Source organism: Herpailurus yagouaroundi, unplaced genomic scaffold (assembly GCF_014898765.1).
Source record: "Herpailurus yagouaroundi ecotype Mexico unplaced genomic scaffold, PumYag 198, whole genome shotgun sequence".
Lineage (NCBI taxonomy): Eukaryota > Metazoa > Chordata > Mammalia > Carnivora > Felidae > Herpailurus > Herpailurus yagouaroundi.
Genome location: NW_024412429.1, coordinates 7,974,536 through 7,987,576, shown reverse-complemented (window position 1 = coordinate 7,987,576; position 13,041 = coordinate 7,974,536). Strand labels below are relative to the sequence as shown.

General features: G+C 45.1%; 1 protein-coding gene across 1 annotated transcript in view; it reads left to right on the top strand.

Moving 5' to 3' along the window:
* SLC22A3 (solute carrier family 22 member 3) overlaps positions 1-13,041 on the top strand; it is a 49,476-nt gene that overhangs the window by 19,197 nt on the left and 17,238 nt on the right. The window contains exons 5-6 of the mRNA XM_040448722.1: positions 12,100-12,197; positions 12,317-12,531. Coding sequence (XP_040304656.1) covers positions 12,100-12,197; positions 12,317-12,531 — 313 coding nt within the window. The remainder of the gene's footprint in view (positions 1-12,099; positions 12,198-12,316; positions 12,532-13,041) is intronic.

The window sequence follows — 13,041 nt, the reverse complement described above, 5'->3', positions numbered from 1 at the left end:
GAACCAAATAGCTGGTGACTTAAATATGTGCTTCTGTGCTGCAGACTTGAGCCAGGATCCAGACGGGTTGCAGATGTTATCAGTGACGGCATACTTGCAAAGCTCCATATGATAAAGAAAGGGGTAATGAGTCACAGCATTTAGACCCCAGCTTTGTGTGCACTACCAAACAGTCCTCTTCACCTTGTTGGCCTCAAAAGATGAATACGTGGCGCACCTGGGGGGCTCAGTCGGTTAGGGGGGGTCACGATCTCTTGGTCGTGAGATCGAGCCCCGCGTTGGGCTCCGCACGGTGGGCATGGAGCCTGCTTAAAATTCTCTCTCTCTCTCTCTCTCTCTCTCTCTGCCCCTCTCCTTCTTGCCCTTCTCTACAGCACCCTTTACAATTCTGTTCGTCCCGGGAATAAAGCAGAAGGGATATGATTGTTCCTCCAAATACTCAGCATTTCTTTATTTAAAAAAAATTTTTTTTTAACGTTTACTTATTTTTGAAAGAGAGAGAGACAGCGTGCGCGGGAGACAGAGAAGGGCAGAGAGGGAGACACAGAATCCAAAGCAGGCTTTAGGCTCCGAGCCATCAGTACAGAGCCCGATGCGGGACTTGAACTCACAAACTGTGAGATCATGACCTGAAGCTGAAGTCAAGACACTTAACTGATTGAGCCACCCAGGCGCCCCTCAGCATTTCTTTAAACAGTGAGATTTGCGGGGGCGCCTGGGTGGCTCAGTCGGTTAAGCATCCAACTTTGTGGTCATGATCTCAAGGTCTGTGAGTTCGAGCCCCACATCGGGCTCTGTGCTGACGGCTCAGGGCCTGGAGCCTGCTTCGGATTCTGTGTCTCCCTCTCTCTCTGCCCGTCCCTCACTCATGCTCTGTCTCTCTCTCTCTCTGTCAAAAATAAACAAACATTAAAAAATTTTTAAAAAATGAAATTTGCTCTCTGCGACAGTGATGCCCTGCCCTCTCTGTACCTTGTAAAGGGAGGTGATGTGTATGAGCACACTTCAGAATTGTAAAAAGAGATCATGATTTTTAGACCCACCAACACCTTCATGAGATCTACCTGGGGCTGAAATTTGATTTGTTAACATTTTCTTTCCTTGGGCAGTTGCACAATTTCTTAGCTGAAAGCCTTCCACAGGATGGAAGTTCGCACCAGGGCCCTCTGCTTTAGTGTTACACTTCCATGGTTTATTTCTGTGATAAATTGATTAGTGCCTGTGAATTGAAAATGCAGTAGAAATGGTCCTCATTTCCTTTTAGGCGTTTTAATGGTGCGATTTTGTCAAAAGGGGTTATTACGAGAAACAAAATCGTAAAGATTGCGAGTTTTCCAAATTTAAATCGGACAGTCTAAGTTTAATTCCAAATAGAAATTTAGTGTTTTGCATGGTGAATTCCCATCAGGAAGAAGGTGTGGACCAGAGGTCTTTTGGGTAAACCTGAGAAATCTACAGACTCTTGGTCACTCAGGATAAGCTAGGCCTGTGTGTAACGTGCACTCCCCAAATCTCAGTGGCTTAAAACGATAAAGGGCTAAGTCTCGTCTGTGCCCGTAGGCTCACTGGGGGTTCCTCTCCTCGGAGCGGGGTTCTCTGCCTATAATCCAGGCTGTCCTAGCGGCTGCTGCCTGGACTATCAGAGGAAAGAGAATTCGAGGGGGTCTTACTTCAGCAGTGAAATGCTCACACGTCCTTGGCAGATTTGGGTAGCGGGCCCCCCCCCCCCCACCAGGCACAAGGGGCCAAGAAGTACAATCTTATCATGCCCCTGTAATGAGGTAAGGAGGGAGGGAGGGAAGCAAAATTATTTGGCAAACAGTGCTAATAAGTACCACCAGAAGCCCCTTTTAAGATAGAAACAAATGATTAAGAGCACAGGATTCAGTTAACACTGACTCAGGAAGATAAATGCTTTTCAGTTCAAACGATTACTGCAAAGCGGGCTTCACCTTCTATAACTGGTAAAATAAATAAATAAATAAATAAATTTGGTCGAAGTGTACCCATATTTTAAAAGTTGTGATGGAAAGACCTAGTAGCAATTATGAAGACCCGTTTCCCGACAGAGAAACCCCGACTTCGGGGCACCCTGGGAGCGGACAGAGGGCCGTGCCCAAAGGAACAGACGTCAGGGACACAGGGACAGGGGCAAGTGGAAGAGCCGCCAGGTGGGGGCCAGTTCGGGGCAGGGATTCGCACAAAACGCCCTGAAGGCGAGAACCAAGAGAACCCGAGAACCAAGCGGAGGGGGAGCACCCGGGAATAGGCGGGGACCCCACCTGGGCTTGCGGAGAGGCTGGGAGGGGCCGGAGGACGGAAGAGAAGAGAGAGACCCCGTCCCCGGGGGGACATACAGGAGGCAGCTGACACCAACCTGCAGGTTCTGAGAATACCATCCTGGACTCGCTCCATCACCGTGGCCCTGGGCACTTGTGTGGCAGAGGCTGTTGCCGCCTGGCTGTCCTTGGCCTGTCCAGAAAGGGCTGCCAACCCAGAGTCGGGGCAGGAGTCCTTTAGGCCCGCAGGCCCGGGCAGAAAGACACCTGCCGGGAATCTAACTGGGCAGAGTTGTCGTTTTACTGGAATCCCGCAAATACCTGAACATCTGGAAAAGAGAGCTGACGTGGGCAACAGCTCGCAGAACCTAGTGGAAAATACCACCCCCTGCCCCAGCTGATGAAGAGAAAGGCCGTCTCATGAGTTTCTATCTACCCTGTTATTAACACGTTAAAGAGTGTGTTCTTGTTAAAACCATGTCTGAAGCATTCAGAAGACTGAAAAGAAACGATGATAAAAAGATTGATGAGTGGAAGAGTGTGGTTTGGCTTTCATTTGTGATATATCAGATGACTTTAATTCACTCACTAGCTTTTTCCTTTCTCTTAAAAAAAAAAGTCCTTGACTAACCAGTGACTCATAGATACTCAATTTGTGGATTCATAGAATTAAAAATTTTGTGTATCCAAGCATGCTACTTTAGTATAAGACAATGGACGTCCTTTAAAACGTGATATTTAGAACTTTTCTGTTTCACTGATCGTCACTGACGTTTGTAGGTGCTATAGGAGAGTTGACGGACATGTTCAATTCAATCATTTTGGTGTCCCTGCGCCCCCCCCTCCAAATTCTGAGCCTTTTGGGTTAGAGTTTTAGATCTGAGAGTGGCTTGTCTTCTTTCTCTCTCTTTCTCTTACTTAAGCCCCCGCACCCCCCCAAAAAAAACCTCTTTCAGTTTGTTTTTTAAAAATGAAGAAATGTTCCAACATGTGACCCACAGCTGCAACCCGTTAACCTTTGCTAATATTGAGTCTGCACTTTGGATCCCTCGTGGGACCTCTAGATAGATGCGCTTTTGCTGTTCTAGGCAGTGTGCCTGCTTGGGGAATGGAGGGGAGGGGCTCTCTCCAGCCAGACTCAAACGGATGGAATAAATATCTTCTCTGCACGGCACCGTAACAGAAGACCTGGCTGGGCCCCAGGTGCTTGGGACCCGCTCTGTCCAGTTCAGCAGCCACTAGCCATGTGTAGTCATGGAGCTTTGCAATGTGGCTAATCTGAACCAAAATGAGCTGTAAAAGCAAGCTGAGTGGTGAATTTCATAGAGCACGTAGAATATCTTGTTAACTTCATATTAATTACCTGTTGAAATGGTAACATGTTGGATAGATTGGATTAAACGGAACATTTTATTAGAATTGATTTTGACTGTTTATTTTCACCCCTTTTAATGTGGCTTCTAGAAAATTTAAACTGAACTGTGTAAGTCGCATTATAATTTTGTGGGGTGGCTCCAGTCCAGGTGACTGAGATGTGTCTTTAACTACCTTAATAAGAGGCAAATGCTTGTTATCATTTTAATGTGGACTTTTCCTTTCACTGTGAACTCTGCATGGTAAATATTTTGTCTACTCTTATTTTTCTTAAAGTTTACTTATTTATTTTGAGAGTGAGAGAGAGAGCACACACACATGCACAAGTTGGGGAGGGACAGAGAGAGAGGATCCCAAGCAGGGTCTGAGCTGTCAGCGCAGAGCCCGATGTGGGGCTTGAACCCAGGAACGATGAGATCATGACCTGATTCGAAGTCAGACGCTTAACTGATTGAGCCAACCCAGGCTCCCCTACGAACTCTTGTTTTAAAGTAGAATGAGGTTTTTAACAATTCCTGAAGCACTATGGGTTATTTGACAAATTCTCTTTTGTGGATACCAGGTAGTGCTAAGCTGGCCTAGGCTTTCTAATGTTAAATACTTACCCTTGGACCTTCTGGTGCCGGCCTTCATCTCACTGAGGGGGGTGTGCACGAGGCAGGGGGCCAGGGGGTGAGGGCATGGGTGCCCAGCAGGCATCGGTGGACTTCCTCCCACCCAGCCCCGCCTTCTGGCCCCTGACGCTTGTATGAGACACGTGTGGGCAATTGAACTTCAAAGGTGGCCCCTGGGCCTCCAAATCAGTGAACCCTACCCTGGCCGGCCCTGCGAACGAGTTCTTTCCTCTGAAGCCTGGGGGGCGCTATTACTTCTCAGCCTGGGGAGAGTAAACTCTAGGAGGCAGCCCTGAGGCGGGACAACTCACCGACTATCAGTGCTTCTCACACTAGTCTCCTTGGATGTTGTAAAAACGCGGATTCTGATTCCCTAATCTGGGTTGAGGCGTGCTGAACAAACTCGCGGGTGATGGCCACACTGCCGATGCGCGGACCACACACACTTTGAGAAGCACGTTCGCGAAACGTCATCTGCTTGTGTGGACATTCCCGAAAAATTATCCGGCCTGAGGCCTGGGAGATCAACGTGTCAAACTGGCGTTAAATATACCTGGTAAACTTAAGAAAATCCAATATAAAAAGAAAACCTTGAAAAAGGATTGACCATTCTTTTTACAAAGGGATTCACAACAGGGAACCTTTAAAAGCATCTCCCCTTAGGCATTATGGCATCAGCTAGAGTTTACTAACAGAAAAGATAAAAAAGTGCCAAGGGAACCATCATCTGGAAGTGAATATCTCTGAAATGTTATAAAAAAGCAATAGTAATGCTGATCACTTCCATTACTGAATGCTGTGTGTGTGCCGTGTGTGTGTGTGTGTGTGTGTGTGTGTGTGTATGTAAACGGATTATCTAATTGGATCTTCAAAATACTAGTAAAATGAGGGTTACTATCCTTACACTCCTGACCAGAGAAGTAAGGTCCATGGAGTTTAAGTAACATGTCAGGAAGAAAACATTCTGAGCAAAACACTGTGTCTCCGGCCTGATCCTGGCTGGTTGTCCGTTTTTTTTTCTTTTTTCTTTTTTTTTTTTTTAATGTGTATTTATATTTAGAGAGACAGAGAGAGAGAGAGAGAGAGACTGCTTGAGTGGGGAAGGGGCAGAGAGACGGAGACAGAATCTGAAGCAGGCTCCAGGCTCTGAGCTGTCAGCATAGAACCTGATGGGGGGCTCGAACCCACGAGCAGTGGGATCGTGACCTGAGCTGAAGTTGGAGACTTAACCGACTGAGCCACCCAGGCACCCCCTGGCTGGTTGTCTTTCACATCAGGGGCGCACTGAACCATATTTAGAACAGATGGCAATTTATAAATTTTTTTTTTAACATTTATTTATTTTTGAGACAGAGACAGAGCATGAATGGGGGAGGGTCAGAGAGAGAGGGAGACACAGAATCCGAAACAGGCTCCAGGCTCTGAGCAGTCAGCACAGAGCCTGACGCGGGGCTTGAACTCACGGACGGGACCGTGAGATCATGACCTGAGCCGAAGTCGGACGCTCAACCGACTGAGCCACCCAGGCGCCCCAACAGATGGCAAGTTATAATGTCTCCCTTCCTCGGCAATTTAAATTAAAATGTCAACTTAAAGAATGGTTTCAGAAAGGCACCAGGAAGGATTGTAAATATAGCTAGATTGATCAAAGAAAGATGAACAAAGTATACTTTCAGCGTAAGCTGAATCACTGGTAACGTAATGTAAAAGTCTTGGAAAAGCTAAAAGACCATTAAGAGACAGGACAAATGGCACTCAGCTCAGTAAATACACATCAGGAAACCAACATGTGCAATCTACCTGTGAGCAACACCTTTTCCTATGAGTGACATCACTAGGCAACAAGAGTCCAAACACGCAAATGTTACCAAGAGCCTTTCCTGTCTTCCTTTACTCCGAACTGAAGCAGGCACATACCATTTAGATGGCATAATCATACGACGAAATAGGATACCACGCTAGATACAAAAGATAACATTCTGTGTGGCTCCCTTTATATGAAATTCTAGAAAAGGCAAAACTGTTATGACAGAAAACAGATGAGGGGGTGCCAGGGGCTAAGAGTTGGGGGTGGGGAGAGGGTGACCGTAGAGTCAGGAGGAAACTTCCTGAGGGTAATGGAGACGTTCCATCTCACGATGGCGATGGTGGAAGTAGGGATTTCTACAACTCAACCCATTAGTCGAAACTCACCGAAGTGTACCCTTGGAATTGCTGACTTCTATTGTATGGAAGTTCTGTGTCGATAAAGCGAATTAAAATACATATATATGATAACCTAATACAGCCTTTCTACCCTTTTGTATCTGACTCAGAGTAAGTGAAATTCAGTAACCCTTTGGCAACAGAAAATAAACTCAGCTTAATTTCAAAGTAGAGACCTAGAAGTTGCTGTAAAAAAAAAAAAAAAAAAAAGTAGCTGCAGCAGCCACTGAGAATGAGTTGCCAAGACTTTATTGGATGAATTCCATCCAAGATACTGCATTTAGTCTCTCAAGGTCTTTGGACACCCAGAAAGTGGGTCGTCTTTCAGAATATCTGCGTCACTATGGAGAACATGTCAGTAAATCAAAAACCAGCTGGATTTACTCTTAAATTGGCAAAATGCTCACTTGCTTGGAAGTACTATTAATCCCTTCCTTCACCGGACAGGGAAGATTGGTTTTATGGTCTTGATTACCTTCGGTTTTATCCATACTGCATGTTCTTTTGGTAGAGGGTACATATTAGGCATTAAACTTGTGCTTTGGGAAAGCAGGGATCATGTGACTGCTTGATTCTAAATCTTAAGAATTTGAAACTAAGGTGAATACTGAATATTTTTACTAAGTTGGAATACAAAAGCAATTATTTTTAATTAGTTAACAGAGAATTATTTTGCCTCAAATATTCAATTATTAATGCCAAAGCATTGTTCTGCCCTGAATTCTCCAGATAATCCTGCTTTTGGCAACAAGTTACAGAAACCAACTTACATGGGCTTAGACAGGAAGCCCATTTCCTGGCTTGTGTATCTGGAATCCTAGAGTTACAGCCCCGTTCAGGGTTGGCTAGACCTGGGTCTCAGCAGTCCCATCAAGCCATGGTTTCCTTCCTCTCTACCCTGCTGCCTGGATGGCTTCTCTTTACACTGGTTCCCTCCTGGATATAGCATGGCTGCTAAGATCTGTTTGAGCCCACCATTTTCCCACTAATTTCCTGAGAATCCAAAGAGAAGATTCCTTCAGGAGCCTCTGGCTTAAGGTCAGTGAAGGACTTTCTGGAGGTCTTTTCTCATTGGTTCAAATTGGGTCACATGGCCATTTCTCATTGGTTCAGATCGGGTCACGTGCCCAGTCCCTTGTACAGAGGATGAATTACCCTTCGGTAATCAGGTCTGCCCTACAACTGGAAACAGAATCAGCTCCCCTGAGAACACAAATGGATGAAGGGGGGGTGGGGTGGGGGCAGTGGCAGCTCCATTAAGAAAGAGAAAGGGAGATTGACACTGAGTCAACAGTACAAAACGTACATTGGGTCTAATTTAAATCCGTTACTTTAAAGGGGAGCTGTATTTTTTTTCTTTTTAGGAAAGTACTCGAGGTTTAAATTTTAATTGTAAGAGAATATTTGTAACAAAAAGGAAGAGAGTAAAAACCACTACAATCCCACTACGCCGTAAGAACTATTAACGAGTGATACAAGCATATTTTTAAATAATAAAATATTGTACTGTGTATTCTGTAGACACAGTATAGCCTAATGGTTAGCAGTATACAGGCTTAGATGTCACCCTGCTATCTGTGTGTCCTCACTGAGTAAGCCACTTATCTTTCCTGTGCCTCAACTTCTTCTCTGTGATAGACATAAGAATAGTATCTATAAGTTGCTCCGGCAGTAACCCTGGCGCTCAGAGATCAGCAATCTACAGCCTGCGGGCCAGACCTGGCTTGCTGCCTGTTTTCATAAACAAAGTTTTACTGGAATCCAGTCACGGTCATCTGTTTGTGTTTCCATCTATGGCTGCTTTCACGCTACAATGGGAAGGTTAAGTCGTTTTGACAGAGACTATATATAGTGCACAGAACCAAAGGTATTTCTGATCTGGCCCTTTGCAGAAAAAGTTTGCCAACCTCTGGGTCAGACCATCAGACTTCTATTGTCTTGTCAAAATCTCACATGTCATAGTTCTGTGGTCATGCAGTAACTTAACCAGCCTGGAGATACGATCAAGAAAAAGTGACATCTGCAGAGCTTACACAAAGGCGAGGGATGATGCGAGGTTATTTTATCAGCTAGAAATAGCTAAGAACCATGAGTAATTGAAAAATCTACCAAGGTGTTTAAATGCCAAATTATCTATCCGAATTGACCAGAGATCTTAAAATACGTGATACGTGATTTCCCTTGAACTCTGGCGTGTTGACACTGGGACATGAACGAAAGTGAATTTGTATGGAGTCACAGCTACAAGGAGAAAATAAGACTGAAGAGCAAATGAAAAAGAACCCATAACAAGTCGCTGCGGATGTTGCTGTAGAAAAGAAAAGATTGTCGCCCCCTGTGTGCTCTGGGTGGACGGTGGTGGAGATGTGTGGATGGGAAGGGCTCCCCAGTCTGAATGAACACAGTGAAGCCGACCCAAGCCTGAGGCTCGGAAGAGCCATAAGGGAAGAGAAAAGCGTCACTGGAATAAGTGATACATCCGTGGAGGAACACCGCCCTCACCTTATGGGTCGTTTTGGTCTTGAATTTAAAGATCCTCAAGATCTAAATTATTTTAGTTACATCCAACGTTTCCAAAAAATAGTGTCTTAACTAAAGGCCGTTAGATTTTTGCCCAAATGCGTAACGTCCTTCTCTAAAAATGAAGTGACCATCAACTACAAAGAACTTTTCTAGAACAAAAAGCTTTTCATACATTCAGTGCAGTGTGAGGATTAAGAATAAAGGATCTCCATCAACTGCCTGATTTCAAATCCTGGCTCATCCACCCTCCATTTAATCTGTAATTCCCTAAGGCTTGTTTTTTTTTTTTTTTAATTTATTTACAAAATAGGATTGACAAAAAGGACTAACTTTAGAGAGTTTTGATGATAATCAAGTGAAATAATCCATGGAAAATAGCCCAGAATCTAACAAATACTACATGCTCCTTAGGAGTGAACCGTTTTGATGTGGACAAGATAGTTGTGGAAGACATTTGATAACCAACCATATAATGATATATTGTTGTAATATACTAAGTTCTTCCACTTTTGATATTCCTGCTTTATTTTTGGACCAGCAAAAGTGAAGATAGATTTTTAAAACCCTTTACTGGCGTCTTAGCATTTAGAAGAGCAGATCAGGGAACATTTTAATAAGCACGTTATTAGTTGAGCATGTAGGTCAACTTGCTGCTGAAACGGAGACCCAAAAAATAGAATGAGAAAGGAAGGAAGGAGCAAAGGAAAGGAGGGAGGGAGGAAGGGAAGAAGGAAGGAAGGAAGGAGGGAGGGAGGAAGGAAGGAGGGAGGGAGGAGAGAGGGAGGGAGGGAAGAAGGAAGGAGGGAGGGAAGAGGGAGGAGGAAGGAAGGAAGGAGGGAGGGAGGAAGGGAAGAGGGAGGGAGGGAAAGAGTGAGGGAGGGAGGGAGGAAAGAGGGAGGGAAGAGAAGGGTCTTTAACATTCCCACCCAGAGGTAAGCAGGCCCAGCAGCGGAAGACAGCTCTGCTCCATGAGGGCCTCCAGGACCCAGGTTCCAGTTACCTTGTTTGTCCACTGTCAACTGCAGTAGGTTGTATCGTAGAAGCTGGTTCACTAGTATCTTCTCCTTCTATCCCTTAGGAGAGAGAAGGCAGTGAAGGAAGAGCAAAGCCATCCTTTTCAAAGGATTGTATGTAGAGCTTAATTAAATACCTGGCTTCTATTCGCACGTCATTGCCGAGATTTTAGTCAAATAGCCACCCACAGTTGAAAAAGAGGCTAGAAAATGTGACTCTAGCTAGGCAGCCATGTGCCCAACTAAAATTCAGTGGATTCTGTTATCAGTCGGGAGGAGGAAAGAATGGGCGGTGGAATCCATTCACAGTCTTCCACGGGTATTGTCATGGAAACTAGTGTTGTTTCCCCGAGCTATGACACGATTGATTGTAAAACCCATCATTTTATGCACGATTAAGTAAAAAAAAATTCTATTAAACATATTTCCTTATTAACCTAATTGTAGGACCCATCCCAATTTAAGAGGTGTTAAAATATGAAAAACTTGTGTCTCGCTATAGAAGAAATACAGTATAGGAAAGACTGAGGAAGAGAAAGTGATCCAAAGACATTCATTTTTGCAGTCTTTCTGTGTGTGTGTGTGTGTGTGTGTGTGTGTGTGTGTGTATGTGTGACTTTCCTTAGAGCAAGCCTTGACAGGAGATATCAAACTTTGTTTTAGCCATCAAGTGTAATGCTCGACTAGGCGACTAACAAAGTACTATCAGGGTGAGCGTGCTCTAAGTCAAATTCCTGCGACTGCTGGCAGAGAGACTTTTGTCTCAAAGTCTTGGGGGGAAATTTTGCCTAAATCTCCACTCAGTCTTGACCGGATGTGGAGTCAAGTGAGAAGATAGTAGGGGTCCTGTCTTTCCTAGTCGGGGCTCTCACTTAGTAGGACAAAGACTGAGGGCAGTATTCCGAGGGAACAGGCATGGCCTGGGCACTTGACTTCTGGCCTCACACTCACTCATCACCCAAACGTTGGTTGACCGGCCACTTTGCTTGGTGCTACAACACGGCCCATGCCCTCCTGGAGCTCCAGAGCTCGGGGAGGGAGAAAGAGAAGTAGACGTGCAGATGAGACGCACAGATCGGGCGGCCTCAGAAAGGCCTCCCAGTGGAGCTGGAATCGTGACTGGGGAGGTCGAAGGGCAGAGGAGACAGAATGTGCAAGAGCATGGGAACTGTCGCATGAGGGCATTCTGGAAGGATTCCTTTGGCATGCTAGACCGGGGCAGCCGTGGTGACCCAGGGTCTGCCGTTAAGCTTTGTTTCCCTTACGGTACCTTATACATGGTAGGCAAACAGCAGTACGTGTTTAATGCAATTCAAGAAAAGACCCAACTTCTTGCACGGCCGAGTAGAGATGAGCTGAATTTTCCTGGCTCCAAAAGATGCTGGATTCCAGGAAACGGACGGAAGCAAATTGATCTCTTTGGTGCGGTGCTTGCTGTTGAACTCGCTAGTATTTGGTGTGTTAACACCAGGTTGATATTCAACAAAGAAACACTCGTTTGGATCCCCCCTGCTTTTGCTACTTTCACGTTTATTTTCTCCAGTTTCATAAATGCACAAATGTATTTTACTTTAAAACACCCCGTTTTTGGGGCGCCTGGGTGGCGCAGCCGGTTAAGCGTCCAACTTCAACCAGGTCACGATCTCACGGTCCGTGAGTTCGAGCCCCGCGTCGGGCTCTGGGCTGATGGCTCAGAGCCTGGAGCCTGTTTCCGATTCTGTGTCTCCCTCTCTCTCTGCCCCTCGCCCGTTCATGCTCTGTCTCTCTCTGTCCCCAAAATAAATAAACGTTGAAAAAAAAATTAAAAAAAAAACACCCCGTTTTTCCTTGTTTAGTCAGATTAGAATTCAGTACTGCTGATACGTGCTTGAGTGTCAGTATGGCAACCACATCTTGGTGAAATTGACCTTTTAACAAAGCGAGGAAATCAGAAGTCTTCATTCTCAGGTTTTCAGATGTAGTAAGTGGAAAGACCCTGGTCAGTTCAGTCAAATCATTCGACTCGGTGGCTTTGAACCTGGTCAGTGAAAATCTATAATGTGCAGGTGTTTCTTGCTGTATTTGCTACTGAAATCTGCTTCTCTCATATAGATCACTGTTACAGATGAGGAAGTTAGTAACCCATCCTTTTTAGATCTGGTGAGGACTCCCCAAATGAGGAAGTGCACACTTATTCTTATGTTTGCTTGGTAAGTCTGACTTGTGATGAGCTCAAAACCTTGTATCGAATTTACGACGTGTCCCCTCGTGCAGGTCAGGCTGAAGTTATGTCTTACTTGATCTCCGTTGTCTCTCAATGTCACCCCAGGTTCACAAGTGCCGTGGTTTATCAAGGACTCGTCATGCGCCTGGGGATTATAGGAGGCAACCTGTATATCGACTTCTTCATCTCGGGAGTTGTGGAGTTGCCTGCAGCCCTCTTGATCTTACTGACCATTGAGCGTTTTGGACGCCGCCTTCCCTTTGCGGGAAGCAACATGGTGGCAGGCGTGGCCTGCCTTGTCACCGCATTCTTACCAGAAGGTAATGGGCCCCTGAATCTGTTGGGCACTCAAGGCCTTGAAGTAGTCTTAAATCAAAATAATCAAGAATGGGAGCCTCTTGTCCTCAGAAAACGTATCACTGCATCAAAATCTTAGCACCAGGCAAGCTGTAGTGATGGCACTCGATTTTCTGCTTAATCAGCGTAACGAGTTTGAGTGTAGCGGTTGGTTCCATAGACTTTTCTGTTTTCTCCACTTCAGGTGCATTTATGGATGAAATAGATGTGCAAAATCTAGCTTGTAGCCATGTAACTTGCTTTTGATCGCCTTTATTTGACTTATTTTCATGATATCGCCGACCATGTTTTGCATATTTCCTGAGCTTCTGCCATATCACTGGCCCCATGCAAAGCACCAGGGTTACAAAAGGAGGAAAGGAAGACACTTCTGACTTCCAAAGGTTCACAACCTAGTAAGAGATATAGATACCTTATTTTCGAAATTTTTTTCTTACAAGTTTTTATTCATATTCCAGTTAGTTAACGTACAG